This window comes from Athene noctua, chromosome 19, assembly GCF_965140245.1.
Source record: "Athene noctua chromosome 19, bAthNoc1.hap1.1, whole genome shotgun sequence".
Classification (NCBI taxonomy): domain Eukaryota; kingdom Metazoa; phylum Chordata; class Aves; order Strigiformes; family Strigidae; genus Athene; species Athene noctua.
In genome coordinates, this window is record NC_134055.1 from 3,421,686 (window position 1) to 3,448,693 (window position 27,008).

Consider the following 27,008-nt stretch of genomic DNA (forward strand, 5'->3'; position numbering starts at 1 on the left):
ACAACTGCACACTCTTACATGGCTCACTGCTTTCTGAATATCACTATTAGGATTCTGCATCATCCTGTACTTCCCTATATCCCCGTGCAACAATATAAATAGCAATTAATCTTCCTTATTTATCACTATCATTTATTAAGATGAGATTAATTTAACTATCTCTATTTTATTCTAATCGTTAAGCACTTTAAGAATCAGGGGGTTTTTTAAACTTGAACGTACCTCTTTCTCCTTTACATTTTATAGCATCATAGTATATTTTCAGTAGTTCATCAAAGTCACTCTTTGCTCCTCCTTGAGGCTCTGCAATGACTGTCTTAACCAGCTCCAGTTTTCCCCATAAGCCAGTGTGGATCCAGCGATCTTTTAATTTGTCCAACAGCTGAAAAAACAAACAGAAAAATCCAGAATAGCTGTAATGAAAGGGCAATCACTTGAACTGTTCAAATAAAGCACACAAAGACAAATTTTAGTGAAATTATTCCGGTTTTGTATTTATAAATACAAGTTTCCTTACCATACACCGCTCCGCAGCTATGCAACACTTTGTAAATGTGATGGCCACTGATTTTGCTAGTTAGAAACTGTGTAGATTTTTGAGTTATCAAAGCAAAACTCGCTATATCTACGAGACTGGTCACTAAAGAGCATCTTCTGGTATTCTTCAAAGCAAGAGGAATGTTGTCCAAAGAAAAATGGAAATTACCTGCTTTTCTGACTATCAAGTAAGAGATCCATAAGTAAGACTGGAAGCAAATTCTAAATTAATTTGAAACAAGCCTTTAAGTCTTAAATTTCCACAATATTTTAAAATGCACATAGGTAAGCTGGGGGAGGTATTCAGATTTATCAACAGCCCCTCTGCTTCTTGAAGGGCCTATCAGCTTTGTTGTATCTATCAGATTCTGAACTGATAATAAATAAATTAGAATAAATAAACTGGAATAAATACTGATTTATTCCAAATCAGTATGTGTTCAAATCTTGCAAGCAAAGAAGCTTTAGTGCACATTTAGCACAAATGTCATGAAAATATGTATTGCATTACAAAAAGCAAAGTCTAGAATTACAACAGAAACTGAAGTCGGATGGGTGGGGGTCATTTTACAGTTAGCAGTCATCAATTTCTAGACTGAATTTTATCGAGACAAGGAGCAAAAAAAGTCACTCCTTCACCTAACATGTTTGTCTGATGGTGCACAGCACTTCCCCCAAGATAAAAGCAAGGCAACTAACACATCGGAGAATGAACCGAGTAGATCTGGTTCAGTGGACAGAAGTAAATACTTTATTTAACTCCTTTTACTCTTCAGTGATCATAGCGTGTCACTGTTGTGCAGTAGTTACTGAGCTTCGTATGTGCAGAGATTTTAACAATTCACGGATTCTGTAGTAAGTGTTTATGCTAATTTGTCTGTACTTCCATTAACTCCACTCACTGAAGATTTTCTCAGTATTTTGCTTCAGGCTGTATAAATTGCTCTATCTGGAACCTGCACTTGCCCCAGTTCACTCCTCAAAAAGCCTCAGCATCCCTTAACTCCAACCCACCTGCCTCTCTGACCTACTTCAGCCAAGATCTCAGGATCCTGAATGGTTAGATTGTCAGAAAAATTATCTGTCCCATCTCCAAATACACAGTTTAACTAATTGTTGTCACATTCGAGTTTACAAGGAGAACACTTGCAAGCTTCTAGGAAACTGTTTACAAGAACCCTGCCTATTCCATGTTCTCAGCGTGAAAGATCTGAATTTATTCTCTGACATTAAGTATTTGGATTGGTTTCTTTTGAGGTACATGTGGTTCAGAGGGGACAAATACTATGTTATTCTTGAATTTTCACTAGTTTTGTTCAAGGCTCTATTCAGGGAATTACCCTTGCTTACTACCGATGTGACACCACTATCAAGCAAGCACAGAGAGATGAAGTGATGAGTACTAGGAACAGTTTCCTACACATAGAGATGTAGCTGTAGAATAAATCATCTCTTCTAAATGTGTCTGTCCTACTGTTTGTCCCCTTCTCTACCAGCTCTGTCATTTCCTGGCAGCACACTGTCTGTAATCTCTTTTTATATAAAAGGTCGTAATACTATGACCGAGCAATGACTGTCCATCTTGCCATCCACAGCCTCCCACTATGTCTTCAGTTCTTGGATATGATATGAAGATAATTCTGGTAAAGAAAAGAATCAAATAAATTATGCCTCTAAGTACATCCATTTGGGATCTGTTAGAGCTGCCAGTGACTGTAACATTATTAGCTTTCCAGATTTCATTCTCCCCTCTGTGAAACTAATGTCTGCCTGGGCATCCACTTAGCAATCCACGCTAAAGTTGCTTCTAGCCCTGCCTGCTCTTCACCGTGCATGACAAAAGGAGGCCAGAAAGATAAGATAGACAGGATATATTTGGGTATAACCGAATTTGATGTTTACATACGTAAAACTATCCAAGCTTTAACTTCTAAGGGTCACTTCCCCCTGACTTTCTCCTCCTCCTATCACCCCAGCTACTGAAGTCAACTGGTATTTTTCACAAACACACCCTTATATCGAGTATTCTCAGCAGAAAAATTATTTATTAATTTAAGAGAATCAAAGTCTCTTGATAGTCTCCGAAAGGGCAAGATTCCTTTAAAAAAATACTTAATCCCTCAATTCCACTGTATTTCTCTTACATGTGAAGGAAGTATAATTTATATTCATAGCTGGAAAGATGGCAGTAGAAAATCTTTCTTCAAATTCTTTAGAAAACATCTTTTCTCTTTTGTGGGTTACCCTGTCCCTCCAGGAAAGTATCTTAGACCACAATAGGTTCAGGTTTCTTGTTTAATTGGCAGCAAGCATCACAAAAGAAAATCTATGATTTTGATGGAAATGTGTGAATTATTCATGAAAATCTTTGTCAAGAATGGAAAAATTCATTTAATTCACACAAAAGCTATTACCTCTTTCTTTTAATGGAGTTTGCTAGATATAGAAACTTTCCTGTGCACAGGAAAGTGTGCACAAACACAATACCCATGCTACAGACAGACACTAAAATGACAAGAATTATAGAGATGACTGAAAACAAATAAATAAAATATAGAACACACACATGCCTTGTAAGAGCTAGGAATCAAGTGCGGGTTTCTCATAAAAAATTATTTCACTTCGCATTGAAAAAGTGCAAATGGGAGCAAGATATAATGCCAGGAATCCCAGGAAGCAACCATTAATGCCCACAGTCCGTCATTTTTTTTACCCAAGGGAATAATAGTTTTTGCAGTGGAAGGCAGTCTGTGTATATTTTATTAAATCCCTTAAAAATGGATTCTCAAATGCTTTATTAACAAATGGTCTTCCTCCAGGAGAGCAGAAAATCTTGTTAGAAAGAATCTGTCATCTTCCCATGCACTGAAGGATGTTTACTTTGATAGCTTTTTCCTTTTTTTCCCCTTTCTGCAATTTAAAGACACCTGTAAGCTATGAACCATAGAAACTATGAGCTCAGTATTTTAGATTCACCATTCGTCTTTGTCAGCAGCCCCCTTTTGAGGCAGCTTTTGAAGCAGTCTTGAAGTTTGGGAATGGGGGAAACTGTTTTCTCAACATCTCTTGCCATTATCTTGCACTCCCAGGCAAAATCCTCTCATCCTGTGTCCACGAAGGAAAAGCTTTGCCCCTCTGCCGCTTTGTTTTATACAGTGCCAAAAATTGCATTAGGGGTTTCCCATGTCATGAAGCAAGACCAAAGATTTGTTTAATGTATTTTACCCTAAGGCAAGTTCATTGTAATTTCCAGCATCGTAACGAAGTTGAGAAGTTAAGTTGCAGCAATCAAGTTGCCGGGGATGCACTTTTTCTGTGGTATTCATTACCTCCTGACAGTCATTTCTGAAGTAGTAATTACTTGAGATGAGGGGAGGGTCTAACAGAAAACACTATCTATAACATGAGGAGTTACTTATTCTAGTTTACAGTTCCCTAGCTCTTGTCCTGCTGCAAGCACCTGCTACCAAAATTCTTTATGTACAATATTCCTTAAATATTTTAGCACCGATTCACGTAATTAATGGCTTGCACCTTGCCAGCAGAGTAAAAAGGCATCACAGAAATAATCTCCCCATCAAAACGTGCTTGGGGAAGTAATGGAACATTTAAAAATACAAAAGGATGCTCAAGAGTAGTACAGGACAAAAAGGATAATGGCCTAAGCAGCACCTGACAGCAGAGAAAAATAACTCTGGGTGCATTGACTAGTTTAATGACTATTAATTATTTAATAATAATTAACCATTACAATCCTACTGTATATTCTCGAGCACCTTTAAAACTATATGCTGTCTTGTTACTCATACGTTTATATAATGATCACTGAACAAAAGGTATTTCAAGGTACTTAAAATTTACGTAAAAACCCTGTAACCCTATTAAAAGTCTGCCATTATATGCTAAAAAACCCTTCTCCAAACTTGGGTATTTTTTCATCTTGTTTCTATGTAATTTTTTTTTTTTAATGATATGAAATTCCACTTTTGTTTTTATTCAGATATGAAGGGTAGCTGGGGAAAGAAAGGAAACAGTCATTAGATTTTTCTTAATAAAAATCAAAGTATTGGCACCACTGTTAGTGCAAAAAGTCAGAGATTCCCAAGAGACTAACATTGATCTAAAAGCCTTTTCCCAAGCAGAGATCTTCATATGTTTGCTACCAGAATTTTCTTTTTGAATAAGCACTGCTTCAAATCAAAGTGTGTCTCCAGTGGGCTGGAAACGTGTTTGAAGGGTCAAATAGAAGTTCTACACACAGTCAGCATAAAACTTCAGAAATGGAAAACAGACAGCCAACCCAGAGGCTGAGCAAGGGGACTTGCTTCGCTAGGCTCCATTTTGGTAGAACTAAGAGGGCTATGCTACACTGGGACCAAAAGGGCAGCCACTTGCAGAAAAACAGGTTTATCGTCCAATCCACCAACACCTTCAAGTGACACACAAAACTGTACAGCTATAATGATGCAGTCTTACACTGTCTTTTAATTATCAGTCTATCAATGCACATTCTACATACAGACACCAAAATTCTACATTTATATGACATGGAGTGAGGAAGAGGTGGGATCAGTTTTAGAAGCAGGTAAAATTTTATAATACAACATTTTCCCTTTAATTTCAAGGCTGTGTTACATGGTAGCGTGCTTTGGTTTTTTGAAATGTAATGTAGACTTATGCATCAAGACCATTTCCAAGTATGGTTTGTAAAACCTGAAGAAACTGGCCTGGGCCATTCCTTGTTGAATACCTACAACCAATTAAAGAAAATATTTCCAAAGGGAATCTAGACTAAAGTAGAGCACTAGAACATGTAGATTAAGGACCTCAAACATGGACTAAAGGGATCCTCCAAAGCTCTAGCAGATGGAGAAGAATATAGTTTTACATCCACAAAGCTGAAATACATCATGTTATTTTCCTAGTACACAGACTAGGGAAATCACAGATTATCTCATTAAACAATTTCTTTTTCTATGCAATTTTGGAACCGTCTTACAGATTTATTCTTTTTAAACTTTGCAATACCAAAAACATTTTAAGAAGCTGCAGATGTATGTACCCCATCCAGCTGTGCCTCTCTCCACATACAGGATGAACAACTGTTTCAGCAACCATAATTAGATTCAGAGAGAGACAAGAGAACCTGTCAAATTGAATTGTGCTCTCCTAGTCCTTTCACAATCTTACACTGGGAAAAAGGCCATAAATTCCCCATCTACGCAAAATCAACCACAAAGTAAGGAAAATGTATCCAAAGGCAATTTCAACCGCCTAGAAATCTAGCTAGGATGAGGGAACAAAACTAAAACCTACTCATTTCAATACAACAATAAAACTTTTTCCAACACATGGTACTATAATTTTAAAACTAGCGCTTCTTCCACTTTCATCTGAGTCAAACTTAGGAAAATGAAACAGGTATCCCTGCATATTTTAAATATACATTAATAAGGTCTTATACCTTTCCAAAGTATGCAACACTTAATGTCTTCCCAGCATTTCAATTTCAATAACACATTATAAAAAGGGAACAAATACATCATAAAACAGACCATGGGAGATGCAAATCTGCAACTGATGAATATTGTAAGTGATTCAGTAACCAAAAAAAAGCTAAATAACCTAGAGTCAGTGCTCCAAACGTCTAACAATAAACCAGCATTAAATAATTTTTGCTCTTTGTAAAATCTTTTAAGTAAAAGTTTTTCATCTATCATTAAGAATGTGCATGAACCAGTCTTTCAAAACCATACTATTTAAGACAGACCTCACTAGCAGTGTGCTTAACATTTTAAATAGCTTTCCTTTAAATTTTACACTAGATGTAAATATAATTTATACCTTCTTCAGTAACAGAAGACATTAATTTCTCTTATCTTTCCTCTTCTTCCACTGATCTCATAAACTGTTTTGCTTCAAGACACTGAGTAACTCGGTCCTTCAGTGAGTGCTTTTATCTTATCTAAGCAACAGGAGGCGGCAGTGGAGTGGAGGAGGCAGAGGAGTGCAGATACCAAATTTATACACTGAGTTTTATCAAATGTTTTTGCTTCAGTGCAGTGCTTGTATCTCGACAGAAAAATAACAGGTGTCAAAACCAAACAAGTAAGTTTTTTTTCCCCTCTGCATCTACTGAAAACCCTAACATTCAGAGAGAATGCCAAGAAGAAATCCAGTTATCTTGTCTTACTACAAAACGTTTCCCTCCATTTGGACTGTCTGCAAAAAAAATAGTACAGGTTGCTTTATATATCACAGGACAGTTCAACCTGCATCTGTATCAGCTGCCTCCTCTCTTACTTTCAGAAAAAAAAAAAAAAAATCCATACACTCTGACAGATCCTTCTGTAAATTTAAGCTGTTAGGATGGAGGACATCATATTTTCCACTAAAGTAATCCTCTGATGATCTCAAGGCACAGATGTTTTTATAATGTATCTAATTCCATAGGTATTGCATTACCTTTAATAAGCTTCCAGCATGATGCAGTTTGCTGAGTCAGCTGGTTAGCTACAGCTGTAACTTTTTGTTCAAATCACTCTCCCACTGCTCTCAAAGCTCTAGTCTGTTCAGCGTGATGGTTAATTACCTGGTTGAATGTTCTACTTCTATTATGAAAGTATGAAACTGTCTCTATATTAGTGATAATCCCAAAATATATTCAGTCGTTAAATAAAGGCATTTAGTACCTCGCTTAAACACTAGTGGCCTTAAATTTGTGTTATTTCAACGTAACCCTGGAGAATGTATCTGGCCAGACTCCACCCACTTTTTTTCACATCACTTACATAGTTTAATATGAGCCTATAATACCTCTAACTTCTTCAAGAACTAAGATGTTTTAAAAAAGTATAGAATTAGCAAAAGTTATTTAACAGTTCTCTGCACTAAAAGGGTTGTCAAGCCTCTGTACTAAATGACCTGGAATCCTACAGGTAACTGACCTCCAGGACTATCAGAACTCTTCAATTTGGGGGAAACAACAGTTTACAAAGCCAATGTGGTGGCACGGGATCAGTAATTATATCCATTTCCACCTTCAGTTAAATAAACAAAACCAACCAACAGCAACAGAAGTCCTTTGAAGTTAAAAGTGAACACAAAGGAAACAGTAGAAGGAAGAAAGTAAACAGAGAAATGAAATGGGAATAAAAGATTGAAGGGACAAGGGGATAACTGCCTGGAAGGACTCGTGTGAAAGGAAAAAGCTGAGTTTCTTTCCAAAAACAGGAGGGAAAATATTTGGGCCAACTAACCAATAAAATCTAATGTCCGTTATCCAAATCTTTAAAACAAATTTGGAATAGCACTCTAGAACTATTAAAACTAGTACTATAAAAAGCACAATGTCCCTTAACAAGAATAAAAAGTTACATGTATGAAAAGAAAGCAAGGAAACCTAATAACATTTATCAACATCACAAAAAAAAAAATTACATGCTTTCAAAGGACTGAAAGAATATGCACCTTTTAGCCACAAGTCATTTACCAAATTGGCAGAGCTAATTTACATTTAATCTCTTTTCCTTCTTAATCAACCTGTACACTTTTTCAACAGTGATTTTATTCTTAATCACATTCCTCACCAAAAAAAGAAAAAAAACACCTCAATTTTGCTTGACACCCAGACATTTGCACTCCACTAGGCTGGGACTATACCAGCCAAGAATAACTTAGTCCATTGAATTATTTAAGCAGTTGTTCACACTCAATTAGATTTTCATGAAAGGTTAAGCAATAGACTGATTCACAGAAACCTCTTCATGTTTATGGGAGGTATCTAACATAACACAAGGAGGTTTTTAAAATTCATTCTTTTGAATGACTAAGCTGACACAAAATACTAATGTATCTATTCACCAAAAAAAAAGTATTTTAAGCTTCAAATTCCATTTTCTCCATTTCTAAGTCTAACAGATTCCATTTAAAGAGACCATGAAAATATTTCACTCTGTGCCCAAAAATATTTCACTTGTGAAGTAAAATCTGCTTTCAAAATAGAATTTTAATTTCCCACTATTAATAGGGAACCAGAGAAAAATAACAAATACCCATATAAATACATATGTACAGGTAATCTTTTCTTCATGTGCCAAAAATAAACTGATTTAAGGCAGCATTTTAATGGAAACAGGCCACACAAAGATGCTATTCTTATCGAGGGGAGGCTACACCTCCTTTCTACTGCACATTTCCCCAACTATTTATCATCATCGTGGGGCTACGACCAGCAATGCAAAGAAGTGTTCTTTTGAACCAGACTGGGTTTACAGAGTATTAACTCCAGATCAATTTCTGTCTGATTTCCTTTCCCAAAGTGTCACAGAGCCTCTGTAATTAAATGCCCCATAACTGCAAAACAGAAATTATATTTTAAAAAAAATAAACAGGTTTTTTGCCTTCACAAAAAAGAAAGCATTCTATTGTAAAAACAGTAATTAAAGAATACAGGGAACACAATATGTTCAGACTTTGATTTCTTTGCTTTAAGGAATATGAAGACTAGGCAACAGGGAGGAATTTTAATGCGGAAAGACCTTAGAAAAGCCCTGAACTGAAAGTAGACATTATGAAGGAATGAGACCAGAATGTACGCTCATCTAAGTACAACTTCCAGAGGAAAACATACATTCCTCACTTTTTTCAGGACCTCTCCTTTTCAGCTGATGAGGAAGATTTTCTAATGTGTATTTAACTGCTAACCCTTACCATCTGTTACAACAAAAATCAAGTGCATCAAAATACAAGTGCGTATCTTTAAAGCAAAGTAGTTAAGAAGAAACCATTTAAAAAAACTCAAGTTTGCACAGATAGTCGTGATTCCAAAACTAAAACAAATTGAAGGTGATGAATACTCAGCAGGTTATTCTCTTCTATCAGAAAAGTTACATTTTACTGGAAAGACTTCAACAGTCCACAGATGGAATCCAGGAAGCCGTGAAGGGACCTTGACCCAAGTCACACATTTATTCGGACATTTTACATTTCTTCCAGAGTGATGAAGAAAGATCATAGAGGCTTTTCATTTTCTTAACAGGTGGTCTATATCATGGAGGCTTTCCTCAACATATCTCCTGGGAGAAAGCTGCCCTCAGCTGGAAATACATATCGCTACTACATGTGCTTTTTCAAGAGATTTTTCACTTGGATCTCTCTTCCCATTTCTTCGCAACAGAAAATAAGATTGAAGAATAAAACTTTAAAACCATGTAAGTGTCTGTGATTTTCAGGAACTTGTGTGGGAAAGGTGTCTTTTTAAGTTTAGAAGTACTGTACTTATTTTCTCAAGGAAAATTTTAAACAAACACGAAAGAAAACCAAACATTCAGAACCAAGACTCATGTGTTGAGATACCTACATATGCTAGGAAATGCAGGGTAAAATCTGTGCTAGCCCACACAAGCTTGGCAGACACACTGGGGGGTGGTAGATGGGGGTGTAGAAGGAAAAAAAAAATTAAAAAAAAAAAAAATAGATAAAGCTACCATGCAACTCAACTACATAATTAAACTAAACCCTGAACATGGTGAAAAACTCTGTATTATGAACAAGATTCTGATCACCATGTGCACACTCCAGCACAATAAAAGGTGAATAATTCATAATCATTTTCAAAGAAAAAGTATGCATCACTCAACTTGGGGGAAACACAAGGGATTTCACTGGTATGATTTTTCTTTAGGGACAATGACAAAGTGCCGCTCACCAGCAGGAAACTGAAGCACTGAACTGTGTTCCATGTGCCATAAATCAACACTGCAGCCTACAGGATGTCTCTCTGGTACCAACATACCATCAATTTTTCAATAACCTCCTTAAATAATGGAATATGTGAACGGCAACAACAGTAATGAAAAATGAAATGTTTTGCACGCCAAAGACTCTAGAATAACACGGTTAATACGTTGCTTCTACAGTTAAAGAAGCTTTTTTATTTAAAATCTTTTCCCAAAAAACCCAACGTGTTTTACCACAACACAATCTGGAGAGCCTTTGAAGTATTCAGTCTTTGAGCTCCATTGCAGCTGTTTCTAAACAACCCGGTTCAAAACAGGGTTTCTTTTGTGGTTTTAAAATTAAGCAAGACAACAGCTTTCTGTGTTACAAGAACTGCTTGTACATTTACCTTAGGCTATCATTACACTTTCACATTCCAGTGAGAGAGCAATCCTTCACGCAAAGAAAGCTCTCCAGAATAATTTATTTTTAAAAGGATTGTTTAGATCCTGGTCCACAATCAGAAATAAAATTATTAACTGTTCATGAATGAAGTCAGCATCCTACACTGTTGTCCTCTTCTTCACCAGTCCAAACCCAAGCTCAGTCATCTCTGACCCCTTTTTTTCCAGAATAAAGAAAAAAAAAAAAAAAAGACAAGGTTGTCTTAGTGGGACATCAGCAGTGAAGCACAGCACTGTCTGGGAAAACTGATTCAAACAGACATGCAGTGTAGTCCTAGGGACGAGGCCGACCAAGTCCATGAATGTTCACACAGTAAAAGGGGGCAGGCAGATGCCTGTCATGGGGAACTGACTCCAAGAGTGGGAGAGTAACAAGTTTTAGTTTTTAGTCCTCTGTTAACACAACCAGAGAAACTCTTTTTAAACTTGTAGAAGTCACTTTACACCTGTGGTTATTATATAATTTTAAGAAAGATTAATACTCTCCTTACTTTCTCAGAAAGGTTAGTCATCTTGCCCTTGTTATACAGAAAATCAATGCACGTAAAGGAACTAAGACAATGTCTCAGCAACAACCATGTATTGTCTGCACGATGTTGAGCTCTGAATAGGTAATTACATAATGATAAATTACAATAACAGGGAACAATATCAGCTCTGATTCTTGGAGACATCTAAAACCTCTCATTTGGGAATAATAAACAGAAACCAATAAACAGAAAAATCAGTACCGTTCCAAGCCTAAGTCAAAGAACGAAGCAAATGTTAAAATACAGAAATGCAAAGTGATAAAACTTTGCACAATCATGACAATGCAAATGATGACCCTCACCAGTGTCACCAGTATTAGAAACATGTACTTCAGTCAGCAGCAATTAAGGAAGGAACAATAAGCAACTAATCTAACACAGCAGGAAGCTATTCAGTGACTTTACTGAATGAAAATTTCACAGCAACCTGTCAAAGTTGACTAAGTATGTAACATTTCTATAACAAACAAGAGATAAGACAGGATTCTGTAGATAACAGAGCATAAATAATAAGAATGAATCATAAACTGTTATCTATCCTATAAAAAGAATCTGATGCTGGGGAGGAAAATCTGAAAGCAGGATCCCTAAACCCAAACTTTACCATAAATCCACTAACCTCATTGGAACTGTGCTAAGTTACACTACATAAGGAGATGTTTTTCTGGTTTTGGGTGTTTGAATTTTGTGGGTTTTTTTTAATTAAGTATCTTTCCTTCCCAAGTGAAAAAGAATTATCTGACCTTATGTAACTTGGCCTATGGTTTTTCCCCCAACCGTAAATGCTTGATATACCTTCACCATATATACTACATAATTAAAAAACCCCAAACAAACCCCGAACAGTAAAAGGAAAAAATACAGTCTAAGTATTTCTTCAAAGTAGACAACTCTATCCCCTCCCCTCTCCCTCCTTTCCTTCTCCCCCATGAAAAAAATGGAGGAAGAGAGAACATACTCTTCAGAATATCTGATTCTTAGGAAAATAATTTCTCACCTTATGATCAAAAATAAGAAGAAAAAGCTGAAAACAGTTTTAAATGTAACACACTGCAATTTAGCTACCAACAAGCCAAGTGGCTCATTTGTAAGCCAAACCCAGAAGTTTTATGTTTTGTGCAAGTTACTTGTCTCAAAACATTTTTGCTAAAAATAATACATTAGTGAGCTGTGAACTGAATCGAAATGCAATTAATGCTCTTTAGAATACACCATCTCACCAATTAAATGTTATCACCAAGAAGCTTCCTTACCGAATTAGCAATTCAGTCTAAGACATGATTTTCTAAAACATGATTTGATAGGCTGCCTGACTTACTAACAAAGTAGAATTGTTCTGAATTTAAAATAGCCCAATTATCCCTTTCAATACATTTAGTATTCAAATTCTTGTATATGGTATTACACTGTTGATACATGCTATCTGAATATATGCTTTCAAGTCTACTTTATCTCATACATAGTGTTTTTCACACATGAAGAAGTCACATCTCTACCACATCAGGCAGTGAACCTCTCAGAAATGCCAAAGGGACCGGGAACTCTGCAGGCTGCAATGGTTCAGAACAACAGGAATGTCGAAGTAACCTGGGCAAGACCTTCTTAAAAATAATGCTGCTTACATACACTGTTCCCTATTAATAACTATCATTTTCCATCCTGCCTTCTCTCCCCTTCATTAAAAGCTCGAGGAAAAAAACACGTTGATTGCAATTGTTATTTACTATTTGGACTTTTATCACTCACAGAGTGCAAACTTCTTGTCTGCAAAAACTCATTTTCAATGCAGTTACCACTTAAATGGTAGGAAAAGTATGCAAGCAGAAAGTGGTAATTACATCAGAAATTGGAGCATGTGTTAACTAGATACAACAATTCAGCTTGCAGCACTTTGACAAGTCAGAGCTCAGAAGTGAGAAATAATAATAGATTTTTAGTTTATTTTTGTGATGCTGCCTGCTCAGGTTATTTAAACTAACAGCGTAATAAAATATTAAACGACACAGCTCTCAGGGTGTGAAATTCACAAGCAAAACACTCATCTACCAGTACGGCATATAATTTTTTTAGACATAATATCCAATAATTTGCCACAGACTGTCGCTACGGATTCTACTTTATATGATGTGCAGATGTTATCAGAAAGTATATCTGCTCTATGTAAAAGCAAGTGCCACAGGGCACTTGAATAATTGCACATCCCTTGCTGGTCACTGTACAAGTTCAAGTAAGCCACGGAAAGTGTATTTGTTCATTCTTTGCAGGCAGTAATTCAAAATGATAAGATGGGACCCAAATCACACCTAGAAATTTCCCCTGAGCCAGGAGCACCGAACTGCTAGAACACTCAAGCACAATGGCCATTATGTACTCGAGGAGCAGCCGTGTGTAAAATGTCTGATTGCAATAAGTAATACTTACAAACAGCTTCTCCATTCCCACAGTTTCCGTGGGTTTCCCCAGAACGAGAAGTCAGAACAGGTCATTCCCTTCATATCACCTCACCCAAATTTCCATTCACCCAGAATATTCACCTGAGTAACTCTTCAGTTTGTTTGGTTAATATGCAGTAAAGACAGACTCAGTTAACCGTGCTGCAATTTCATACTATCAACTTTATAACATCAACCATGTTTCATAAAAAGATCAGAATTTCCAAATAAGTATCTCTATATATTCTCATATTAAGGTCAACCACTGAAAAACGTGGGTTTTTTAAAAAAAACCCCCCGCAGTCATCTCTGTGACTGAGCACAAAAAAACACTCTCATCTCTGAGACTGAGCTCTAGCAGTAAAAGAGATAATCAGGCTCCCTTCCTTGAGTGTGCAGTATCATCTCTTCCCTTGAGCTCTGACACTTCTCTGACCTTGTGATGACCCAACTCTGTTCATAAGGCCAGCAGAAAACTAACCAGAAAAAAAAAAAAAAAAAAAAGGGACAAAAACTTTTCCTTTGTTCTGGAGATGTAAATCAGCTGGCACAAAATTGAGAGTAGCAGAAGAATACTCACAAGGAAAGGGGAAGAACCTTGTCATTCAGCAGGAAACTGCTGGATTCTCTCCTCTAACTTCTCTAAGCATATCTAATGTTTGGACTGTCTCTAATTTCCCCAAAACCAGGAAAATTACTCCATAACCAGTGCATATATCTAGGATCCTGTCATAGTATTTAAGAAAGAAAACATATATTGCATGACAATTTAAATGGTCAGTTATCACCCCCCCAAAGATAAAATTTTATCTTTGATGTAGCCCCACATTTTTCTTGGCCTGCTTTGTGAGTAATCCATGTGGATGGTCAAAACTGAAATTAGCCATCGGTAACCAAGCAGTGGGGAAAAAAACCAACCACTGAAAAAAACAAAACCCAAACAACTCCAGGGGTTAAAAAATTCTAAGTGAAAACATTCTGATAAATTGTTACAATAAAATAAGCATAAGCTTTAAGCGTTTAAGAGAACTTGGACTATACAGAACTTCAATTATTCCTTTGGAGCATAACTCAGCATGATTCTGGCCTTCTTATTTCACGGAGATACAAACCCCAAGGAGATGTTTGTTGTAGCCTCTATAATTACACAAGAAATGATCTTGCCAGGGTGTGAACTGCCAGCAACATCTTCAAATTTAGTTTGGCAGAGTAACTTGATTGAACCGATGACATGAAAGAAGGAGGCCTGCCAGCGTAATTTGAGGATAAAGATTATATACCTGGTTATAGCAAAACCCTTATTCTAATTCTTTTTGTACAAACATCACTATTTCTTCTGCTACTGTTGTTCTCTATTCGAACTGGTATCACCACAATAGTCTTCAGTGCCTGAGGCAGAAGAAAAAAAGCGCATCATGAAGGAATGGTTGAAATCTTCCATCCCACACAGTGATTTTTCACACATGTCTTTGCTATGCCCAAGTCAATGGGAAAAACTGAAACTGTAGACTTCAGAAAACACATTAAGATTTACAGGAGCTATTGGAGCTCTCAGAAGACACCTCAGATAATGTACATCAAGCCTGAAAATGGTTCTTTTGGATGAATGAGGGCCTCAATAGCTAGACAGTTTATATTACAGACATTTAGATGTTTAAATGATGGAAAAATAGAGAATAAAGCTGAAAGTAGATATTACATATGATTAATGGGAGTAAAAAAATCCATAAAACATGAAGCAGCTGAGATAAAGATCACAAAGAAAACTACCAGTGCAGAGTAAGAGTGCAAAACAAGAAACGAAAAAGTAACAGTGGACAACAAATAAGAGAAAATTCCATTTAAGTGTATTAGGTAAAAATGTTGGACTGCATAGTTTCTGAGTCATTAGAATTCAGCTTTTTTGGATCCTATTTTCCCAAAATTACGCCCCACCACACAGAAATCACTTTACTAAGGTTTTCAACAGAGTAAGGCAAAGCACACGGCTTTAGAATCTGGCAATAAGCTTTTCTTTTCAAAGGCAAAGAAAAAAAAAAAACAAAACACCCAGAGGGTCACTTCAGTGTCATGAGCCCTACCCTCAGCCTTCTGCAGTCACTGAAAAAACTCCAGTGACTTCCAGGGGGCATTGCACAGAGTCATTAGTGCCAGGAAAGAGACAGAGAGTGCTCCTCACGTGTTGTTTTATTACTCTCCCATCACTTTGCTCTACTTTTATTGTTAGGTACTTGCACATAATTTGAGATAGCAAGGATGACAGAATTCTATTCCCTGAAGTCTCTTCTTGGTTTTAGGGTTTCTTACATACTGTAATAGCACCGATGCAGCTGTTTGGCTCAAACAAATAAGGCTTCTGGAGTAAGAGATGCCTTTCCCCTGAGAGCAGAACGCAAATGCTGTGCAGAAAGTGAGTATCATTATTAATTTACAATTATTTCATAACTTACCCCTGCTATGCCAGCCTGTTTAAAGGCCTCTTTTCATCCCAATGAATGTGATGTTGGATATTAGCTATAGTTAAAACATCTAAAAGTAGATGACACATTGGAACATTCTGCTTCCTTTATCACTTTAAAGCAGTAACAGTGTAAATTATATTCTCTAACATTAAAATTATGCAGCAAGTTAATATTCATGTAACTTCAGCGAACAAACTTCTGTCATAAAACATACTTGGTGCTAACAGATCCCTAAATCCTGCAAATATTTACACACAGGAGTAAATCTGTTCTTAGAATTACTCCTACAGATGACAACAGGAATATCAAGGAGAATATTACTCTTGATAAAGCATTTATCCCTGCAGGCTACACCTAAATACACCTAACAAAAAAATTTAAGCAATCTTATGGAACCCACTCAACATTACTAGATAATTCCTCACATAAGCAACTCTGCAATCAATGTGACTGCACCACGCAGCAACCATCTGTGGCACAAATAACTGTTTTCCTATTTAATTTCAAATTCACCTTTTAATTGCACAAACCTAATGGTTTCCAATTTTTCCTCCATACACATTACAAGCAAAAAGACACTGTGGAATGTTTATCTCTTATCTGGATATTGTAATTTTACTGTCTCAAACTTCTTAAAACAGGCTTTTCGCTAGGGAGGAAATCAGTCAGCATCAGACCTAGTGGGGAAACCCTGCACTTGCTCAATGTCTATGGCTCTTACATAGTTCCAGATGTTCAGAACATTAATAATGCACTAACTCAAAACCTCTTTTTGAAACTTTAGAATGTGCAAATTGCATTAAAACCTCTTTGCCCTCATTAATGGTATTGTTACAATCCCAGTACTCTGGAAAATGTTTTTTGGCATTTGTTTAACTTTGTGATATTGCCATTTACTCATTTTAACAGCCAGTGCTCAAATCTTAATGCTTTTAATAGGCCTGGCTAAACAGACTACCATCTTTTGTAAATTTATTGAAGTAATTTATTAAATAAGTAAAAGTTGTCCAAAGGCAGCGTTGGCTTTTTTTACTGATGGCAGAAAATAAATGGGTTTCTTATAATTTATTTACAAAACGCTGTTTCAGGAAAGTTTTAGAAATGAAAATATTCTGTTCTTTTTTCAGTGTTACAACCAATTCATATTCTCCCACTCTGATACAGACTTCTTAAAAAAAATTTAAAAATTTCTACCAACCTCACACAAATCTCAGTAAGAAAAGGAGTCTCTTAAACAAAGAAGAGCCAGACATTCAGAATTAATACTGAAACTGTATCCCTCCTTCAGCCTGTCATATATAGGGCTGGCACATCTATGTCCAGGCCAGGAGATAGTATATTCAGGGATTTGGTCTCACATCCAACGCAGACACGATGCTGTGCAATGGCAGAAGAGTGCAATAGTCAGAGGTTAAACTGAGGTCCCTCCTGTTTATTCCAGATAAGTACCTAGAATGAACCTGAAGATTCTGTCTGAAGACAGCACACGTTAGACCTCTTGCCATGCTCTACACTGCTCGCAGAGTTAATTAATATTGTTAAGGCCTACTTGCCTAAAGTTGTGTAATGCTGCCAAGAATGGTTTGTCAACGGAATGGTAAAGGGCACTTGTCTGCAACTTGACTACAGCTTCGGTTGATACCTTAAACATGGAAAGGGAGCTAAGACAATCAACAGAGGTGTTCCAGTTCCAAATGGATTTACTGTCACCCAATCCCGTGTGTTCTCCCTGAAGAAAACATGATCAGCCATGAGAACAGGAAAATGGGATGGGATTGACAAAATTTAAACTCTGAACTAGCAGCTCTAAAAGTTACGAGATACATAGAAACTCAAATACGAAACTCAGCATTTATTTTTTGCAAGCAGCAAAAGTTAATATATATACACATATCATTATAACCTTATCCCAAAATTCTCAAGGGAAACAGCAAATGCAATGCAGCATTAATTGGTCTACACATTAATAGTTCTACCTTCCTAACACTGTACATTGCAATGCCAATTTATGATGAAGGGTATTTGTTCATTAGTAGTAGGATTGAGACTGCCAGATGTATTCAAGATTGGATATTGAAAACTTTGGTCTCAGATTTATTGCACACAAAACTCATAACATACACAGGAAAGTAACAACTACCTATTGTTAGAGCTGACTGTATTGCAACTATTTAGCCTTATATTTAAATGTCAAGTTCAACAGCATCTGTGATAAAGTGAGCTAAAAATTATTTTCTTATTGGTTTTGGTTGCTTTTAAATTGTACCCTTAGTTATAAAAGTCCTACTTCAATAACAGAGCACAGCTTTCAATTAGCCTTGTACTTCTTGTTTCCTCTTCTACTTTGCCTGTTGTTTGTTTCCTCTATTTCAGCTCCCAGCAAAGGGCTGGTGAAGAGAAAAAGAACTCAAGCCCACCCCTGAATATAGGATGTATGAGAATCTTCCTCAGGATATACCAACTAACCTTACTAGAAATAAGTCAGTCTGAAAAAAAAGGTCATCCACAAGAAAAGTGCTCTAGGAAACAAATGCCTTAGATCGCTTTGTTCCAGCACCGTATTTGTCAGTTACTCTTCAACACCCCTTGGAATCATTGCTGTACGCAGCAAAAGCTCTAGACAGTTCAACGATTTTCCAGCAGCTATTGTTTAGTTGTAAGAAAGTCTTTGCTACTTTTTCATTATTCTCCATTAAATTCTCCTAAAAATATTAATGCGCTGGAAATTATACAGACAAAAAGAATCAATGTTAATGCAATATAAGAAAGGCTTAAAAATTCTGCATTCATTTTCTTTTCCATTTCTATTATCTTCATTACTTTTATGGTAATTTTACTATTAGAGGTAAAATTGATATGGCACCGTAGCTATAAACCACAAACAACTGTAACCTGCATTTTAAAACAGTAACACAACTGGTATGGAAAAAAAAAAAAAAAGAGCATCTCTTTTATGGACATTTGGATACAAATAACTTTATAAAGAGTATAGCAAATAATTTTAAAAATGTAGATTTAGATCATTCAGCCAAAGAGGTTCATGAAACAGACAACAAAGCAGCTACTATTTCTATTTTTTAAGGCTAATATTTCTTGAAATTCTCTTCATTTTCCCAAGACATTTCCCTCTACAAATCTATTTGATACAGTATAATGCAAAATACACCGTAACACTGTGCAACTTACTGAGTAAAACTGCTATCTGACCTCAAAAATTAAAGCTTTGTAAAGGAAAGCAGAACAAAAGGAGTATGATTAATCTGAATCAATGAATAACACTACATCTTAAAGTTGTAGGAGAAAACGAAAATAGTAGGAAACAAATCTTTGATTCTCAAGCAAAGAATACTTACCAGTTCATAAATTTTACTGCAGGTTGTTCGAACCCTTCTGAGCAACTATGTTATTTTAAAAAAATTTACATACAAGTTATGGCTCAACAATTAGCAGATACAAATTAACCAACAAAACCTCATAGGAAAAAAAAAACTCAAACCAAAACACCAACTTAACATTATTGTCCAAAGCTTATTTTGTAAAAAAAGCTACTAAAGAAAGGTCAGTTAATTCATCATGATGGATTATCACTAAAATTTATAAGCATTAGCATTTTTCTCCTTGCTGGATACCTTGACTTTGATATGACACATATTGAATGAATCTTCTAAGATGCAGGCACCAGGCAAGATATATCTTAATGCAGACAGGTCGGCAACATAAGCCCTAATGGTTCTTATCTTAATCTTGTTTAAAAGCATCTTAGATTTCTGAGTAATCTTTTCACCTTCTGATACTCTCTTTTATAGAGTGTTTTTGCTGGAGTTGCTACTGATTTTCACATAAATGCATTTTTGTTGCATAGTATCACCAGTTTTAGTTACCCTAAAAATGATCTAGATTTGCAACTTAGTAAATGTTAAGATTAAGCTTATTTTTTAAAAAGTCAATGTGTCGCAATTCTGATAACGACAATAAAAATTTGTATGTTATTGTAGATTATCCCATTCATGAAACATGACAACGCAGCTGTTCATAACATCAGCAGACACCTATTAAATGTGGAGATGTATATCCGATGCATTGTTTTATTCTCATCCATATATTTTCCTCCACTGCATTATTAACCTCGGATATTTGCCATACACATATTTTAAACAGTCACCCTTCAATGTAAAATATGTTTATTCAAATACCTGATTAAGATAAAGGGAAGCTTCTCTACTATTGCTTTTTTCAGATCCACATTGCATCTAGTAATTCCAAATTACACAGAGATAATGAGGTGGCAGACTTTCCTGACTAAACTGCACTGAACTCTTTCTGCTACAAGCTGCTTTGATTAATAAAAAAACCCCACAAAACAAAAAAAAAAACCAAAAACAACACAGGGGATGGAGGGGCACAGAGAAAGATAACAGGTTAATTATTTTTAAATCAGATTTTTTTTTTTTTCCCTTTTCAGTACCAGCAGTTCATACATTAGGTAAAAAGGTCTTTGGAAAGTACCTTCTCAGCCTGACAAAGTATTTTCTTAAACTGATCATTAGGAAAGGATGCAAGCATACAGGGTTGTGGATTTTAAAGTCTTTCCAAAACAGCTGAGTAACTTTCTACAGGTTATGAAGAGCTTGTTGTAAGGGGCACTCCAGAGCAAAACATAGACAAGTGACTCCTACTTCTTCCTGGCAGTAGACAGCTTCTTCAAAGAAATCTAGAATCTCCTGGCAAATAATCTACCAGAAGAAATGCTCACAGAGTAAACTGCAAGCCGTTAAGGGATGCTTATTGCATGCATTAGCACTGGAAGGAGTATGTGACTAAAATGCTGGCTCCTACAGCAACGTTCTCTGCTGACATTTATAACTTCATCTCAGATGTTCTGTAAGCAGCATCCAGTTTTCTCATTTTATGATTAGGTTAATACGGTGACATTTAGAAATTTTTACTTGCCTTCTATTTGTTTGCACATGGAAACTTTCTAGTAGGTTGGTATCTTCTAGGTGAGTACGAGGTATTTTTTCTATCATACACTTCAGAAGTCTGAAACAAATCACTAAATTTCTGCCAGAGTTTGTTTCTCCAGCTCTAACATGAATACAGGGGTCATCACTTACACCAAGTATTGGTAGATTATTTGTTTAATGCATACAAAGCAACCTGAAATTCCAGACAAAATATAGAGAAATAAATATTACTCATTAAAGCCCCCTAAATTTCAAACTGGGAATTTCAAATGGTATTATCTCTGCTATTTCTGACATAAATTTGTTTCCAACATGGCGCAATGAAGTTCTGAGTAACAGGACAAGCAGTAAAGAGAACATTGCTTGGGTGCTAGCTCCAGGATCCCAACACTGCTCATCACAAACTGTGTTAGACCCACCTGTCTTTCTATTCCTATCAACTGAGGCCAAAACGTGTTGATTTACACTAAAAACCCCATATACCTATATTTTATTAAAGTGAAAAGTGTTCAAAATTCAAAATGAATGGAAATGAAAGTGCAATAAGATGCTACTTCTGTCACTGGCACTCTTCTTATATATAAACAAGGAAACTAACATACAGTTTACTACCTGAATTAAATTAATAACGGGCTTTCCAGAAAAATAAAATTAACTTGATTTACAAAGCAAAATAATTAGGGATAATTGTCAAAGAGGTTTTCAGGCAAACAGGTAAAAATGTGCAGCATAAGTGCTGAAAGTGAGGTACTGAAACAGAGCCACCCAAACAGCAGGGCTTCTGTCAGAGGGGCAGAACCAAGGACATCATTGCTGAGCCACAAATTCTGAAAACTAAGAGACAACGTTGCACTGAGAAGTGCATCTGTAAAGCGTAACCAAACTGAAATCCAATGTACACGCCTAAATTCAAGCTCCATCAAATTACCTGAATAGATGGTACTCAAAATTCAGAGCACTGAACCCTCAGCCTTCCAGAGATTTAAATAGCACTTTATTTTTCACTATTCCAAAGTTGAAACTCCAATTCATAAAACAAGTTGAGCCTTCAAAAGATCTGCTTAACTCGTAATAGTTAATTTAGTGAGGCACCTGACCATGTATATTAGTCAGATCTTCATAGCCTTGACTTATTTCTTTAAAAGCTGCAGCTTTTTTAAGAGATGTAGCAATTTCCCAATGAAAATCTCTGAAAATCGGTTTTGAAATGTACATGTGCAGGTAAGCAACATTCTGCATGATGATGAAAGAAAAATACCTTGCTTTCCCTGTACTAATATGCTTATGCTTATATTATTCCGTGTTTTCAACATATTAATCTCAGAGTTAAAGGCAACCCAATCCAGAATAAAAGAAGCAGAATGAAAAAGGGCATCCGTAGAAAAATATTGGCAATGTGATTTTAAAATATCATCCTTCAGTGGTCTGCAATTTATATTTATCAATACTTTCGCTAGGATCATGGAAGTGTTCCCACAAAGAAAAAAAAAAAAACACCCAACGTGTTTAGCTAGATGACCTTTCAGTAAAACATAAGGGCAGTGAGAGGGGGAAGGGTACCAGAGCTGTCCAGCAATCTCTTTCTTTCTTATTAAATGTCATTACAAAGTCTCTCCATACTTTCAATTCAGATTACTGTTCTCATAAAAACTTTCATAAATATTTGTCAGGTCTGTATACGTAAGATCAGCTATCACACACTGTTCAACATTACACACCTTAGTAAAAGAATAACGATGATACTGAAAATGAAAGAGGCTCCCATCTAAACTCTTACATAAATTGAATGCAAAATTTCTTTTCCAATCATTAACTTTGCATATAAGCGCCTAGTTTTTGAGGTAGGATAAATAAATTTACAGTCAGTAATCTGCTTTTTTCAGTGACTGTACGTTACCTGGTCTAATGTGGTCACCTAATGGTTACTGTCAGTAATTGCACTGATGACTGCAATTCTTTATAGACACCCAGTGAAGAAAAAAAACCTCACTCTGCAGCCTCTTCAGTTAAATAATAAAACTAACATAAAGATTTTGTTAAAAAGGAGAAATCGTTTTAATTTCATTTTAAAAAACATATTCCTGTTAAGTAACCTTAATGGTCTGAAACCTTTGTTTTCATTATGCTGGGGTTTGTGTTCATTTGGCAGGATTTTTTGGGGGTTTTTTTTGAGAGGCTTTTGTTTCGTTTGTTGAGAGGATTTTTTAAAATCCTAAATGATGGTTTAAAACTAAAAAAGTCACACTCTTGCAAGCATTACAAGGAAAATGGGCATGAATTACAGAACTATATTGCAGGTTTATATTCCTGTTCCTGACCATAAATAACAGTAAGAACTAATAGACAAGAAAGCAGAACTACTGTGAGGCACAGATTAACCATAATTAGATATCTGTTGTCACTGAAATTAGATATTGCATAGTTTGAAATGGAGAAATTTGATTCCTTTCAGCCAATGCCAGTGAGCAATTTCCCCAACTGAAGAAAAATATCCTAAGATCTCCAAGAAATGGAACAAGAAAGAAGGAAAAAAAGAAATTAACTGGATGAATACTGCATGCAGACAGCATACAAAGAACACGCAATCGCATTCTTGCTGCTGAGGTATACACCTAGTTTCCTTTCATGACGTGTACTTACATGGAGGAGATTTTTTTTTTTTTTAAATAATTTCAAAACATTCAGGGAAACAATTCAAATAAAAACAACAGATCAGTCTGGCTTATTTTTTGGTAAAACTGAAACAATTGTACTCTTTAGCCAAGATACGGACAACATCTGTTGAAAACAAGTATGAACATGCTTTTCTTGAAAACAAGCTTGTATGCCAAGCCAACACAAGATCCAAGAAATTACAATTTAATACAATCACAATGTGTTATTACAATACATTTCTTTATAAACATTTATATATATTGATGCATAAAGCAAAAGATGACCCACTACATTTTCGAGTGTGTGTGATTTCAGAGGAAGGCGATGTATTAAGACTTCCTTACCTTGTAGGATGGCAAAAAGCACAGAATTCCTTGGCCAACTGTTTGACACACTGAAAGCAGAAGTGCTCCCACCTCATCTTGGAACTCAAAGGTCTCTGTATGTTGGAACGTGGCACGCAACTTCCGGCCGTTAGGGCCTGCTCCAACGGTGCCAACCCAAACCTGGTGTATTTCATATTAAAAAAGTTAATTCTCAAATATGCGACACAAACTGTATTAAGTTACATTAGGTTAAATAATGAAATTTTAAGTGTGAAGGAAAATAGTGAGGTATTTCTAAACAAATTAATTCCAGCAGTTAAAAACAGAAGAGAAAGTGCAGTTACTGATATAAGACAGCTATTACCAAAATAGCATGACTTCAACTTTTCCAGGGAAGTATGTGTCTAAAAATTGCCACCTTTTTAATTTGAAAATGTACTTTACAATTGCATTAATCCAAGCAACAGTCTGTTCTATACATTTCTTTTTACTTACAGAATGGGTTTGTCCTAATTTTTATTTGCAAGTTATTGATTCTTTTACAAGGGCCAGCATTACACCTCAGGAGAGGGAACAACAATACAAAAGTTTACCTGTGAGTTCCGAATAACATGATTTGCCTCCAACTGAATAGAAAACTTCACACCAAGCTCTGAAGAAAATGAATCCATGGGAGAGAGCGTACCAGATGTCAGAACAATTGTTCTAACATCACTTAAGTCTGAAAAAGCCTAGGTTGGAGGAAGAAGGAATTTAGAAAAATCAATACCATCACTTTAAGATCTTAGGTGTAATTATTATCACTCAAATTACTTAAGGCCTTCTACTTCACACTCAGCTTACCACGGCAGGATTCAGGCACCAAAAATTAAGCATGCGGACGGCGGTTTTCTGCCGCAAAGTCCTTTTGTGCTTGGGTCGTGTAAAGAAGGCACTTGTTTCTGAAACATCAAGTTGGTTTTCATTCATCCAAGTGTAAGTTTGTTGTAGAGCAACTCTGTAGTCATCTGCATACCTGTATAGAGATACAGAAATATCAGTAAAACCTATGATTAATTAATCAAAGTGTAGACATTAATCTCATACAAAGCAAAGACAGTGCTGCTACAATGTATTTAAAGTATAAAAAAAATATACTTTCTGAAAAAACAGTGAAGCTTTTCAATAATTAGTACTTAAAAATAAGGTTTCAATCAGAAATTTTTAGTAACTGCTGGCATTAGTTGTCAAGATATCAAGACAGTCAAACAGTAAGTGCTACGCAGAAAAACAAAACCCATGCATATTTAACTTGGCAACACATCAAGAAAATTTACACCTAGCCTCCAAATTTCTCCAATATTTGAATTTATTTATGAATGAAAAAAAAAAAAAAATCGGTAGTATTTAAATTCTTCCCACATAAATAGATTTCCCAAAGCTTTCTAAAATGTTAGTTTTGCTCAGAAGCCAGACACCATAACTGAGGCGTTCACAAATGTAAGAGGCAGTTTAGCAAAGCAGCTGAATTAAACACCACCACACAGCTCAGGCTATGTTTTTGCACTGACCTGCTATTATCTTTAAAAAGACATAAAAGAACCATGAATAACCCTTTCAGCACAATCTGAGTGGCAGGGCTCACAACCGGTATCTCAACAAGTTCCTCTCTACCGAGTAGTGATATTTTTTCTTCTTTTTCCAGGACAGTACAGAGATGTTTCTATGAGAGGCAAACAAATTCCACATTAATTGGAATTTAATGATACATCCTTAGTATCTTCTTAAAACCAAAGCTAATACAGATACAAGACTATCAGCATACTGTTTTAAAAGTTCACCTGAGATACTATAAAGTCAGACTGAAGGCAGAATTGGAAAAGTAGCAAAGCTTTTAACATATAACTTACACAGAAAGGAGGGATAAACTTGAAAATAGGGTAAATACATTTCAACAGTCAATAAAAATGAAGATGGATAGAACAGACAAAACTACCCCTGACTCAACAGTTCAGTTTAAATAATTGTACACGAGCAACTATAGCCTTTAAAACACCAATTCTCCACAAATTCCAGTAGCTCAAGTGGATTACTCCTGGTTTTCATCACGTATCATTTTCAGACAGCTTTTCAGTATTGCAGTAAATTAAAAGATATGTTAGCATTCAGCTTATGTACGTTTGAAAATGTTTAACATCATCAGTATTATGCACTCTGGTACAAATTTATATAGCATACAACATTACCTGTAAAATGGGAAAAGTAATACCAGTTATTCCCATTTTGTGCAAAATCGGGAGCATTTCATTTCCTCTCCAAACCTTATCAGAAGTTTCATACCCTCTTTCTACTAGTTGACTAGAGCTCTCCTGTAACCAGCTGTAAAAAGAGAGAAATCACTTCAGCATTAATTTTAGAGATTTAAGATCCACTCTTCACATACATACCAAAGCTCAAAAACTGCACCAGGCTTCTATGATGATGATAAATATTTTACTACATTTAAGTAGAGAGATTCTGCTTTTCCTTATGCCAGTTTTTCACTGTTGAACTAACTTCTATGGAACTGCTCCTGATGCAGCTCATTGAAGCAGGAAGAAAATTCGTCCCTCTATGTTTATATTTTATTATCTTATAATATCTTTACAATAAAGGGATTAAAATGTCATCTGCTCTTATGTCGGGATCATTTAAGAGACTTCTGCTGTACTTTTAAAACCACTCATTATTACTCTAACTGATGTAAGTTGGTTTATCATCCCTGTCAACTGCAGACTTTCCTATTAAGAACAAATCTTGGGCATGAAATGACTGCTTTCAGTATTTATACACAGTAAGGAAAGGTAGGGCAATTAAAAGCACATATTTTAACCTACCTACAGGTATTTGTAACTGCTACAACTCTAAAATTAAGTACAATTATAATTGTGCTGACAATG

General features: G+C 35.8%; 1 protein-coding gene across 1 annotated transcript in view; it reads right to left on the reverse strand.

The window, feature by feature from the left end:
- Window positions 1-27,008, reverse strand: part of BRIP1 (BRCA1 interacting DNA helicase 1) — a 62,749-nt gene that overhangs the window by 21,191 nt on the left and 14,550 nt on the right. The window contains exons 10-15 of the mRNA XM_074922713.1: window positions 26,316-26,448; window positions 25,641-25,792; window positions 24,934-25,105; window positions 24,684-24,821; window positions 24,109-24,270; window positions 223-382 (exon numbers count right to left, since the gene is read on the reverse strand). Coding sequence (XP_074778814.1) covers window positions 223-382; window positions 24,109-24,270; window positions 24,684-24,821; window positions 24,934-25,105; window positions 25,641-25,792; window positions 26,316-26,448 — 917 coding nt within the window. The remainder of the gene's footprint in view (window positions 1-222; window positions 383-24,108; window positions 24,271-24,683; window positions 24,822-24,933; window positions 25,106-25,640; window positions 25,793-26,315; window positions 26,449-27,008) is intronic.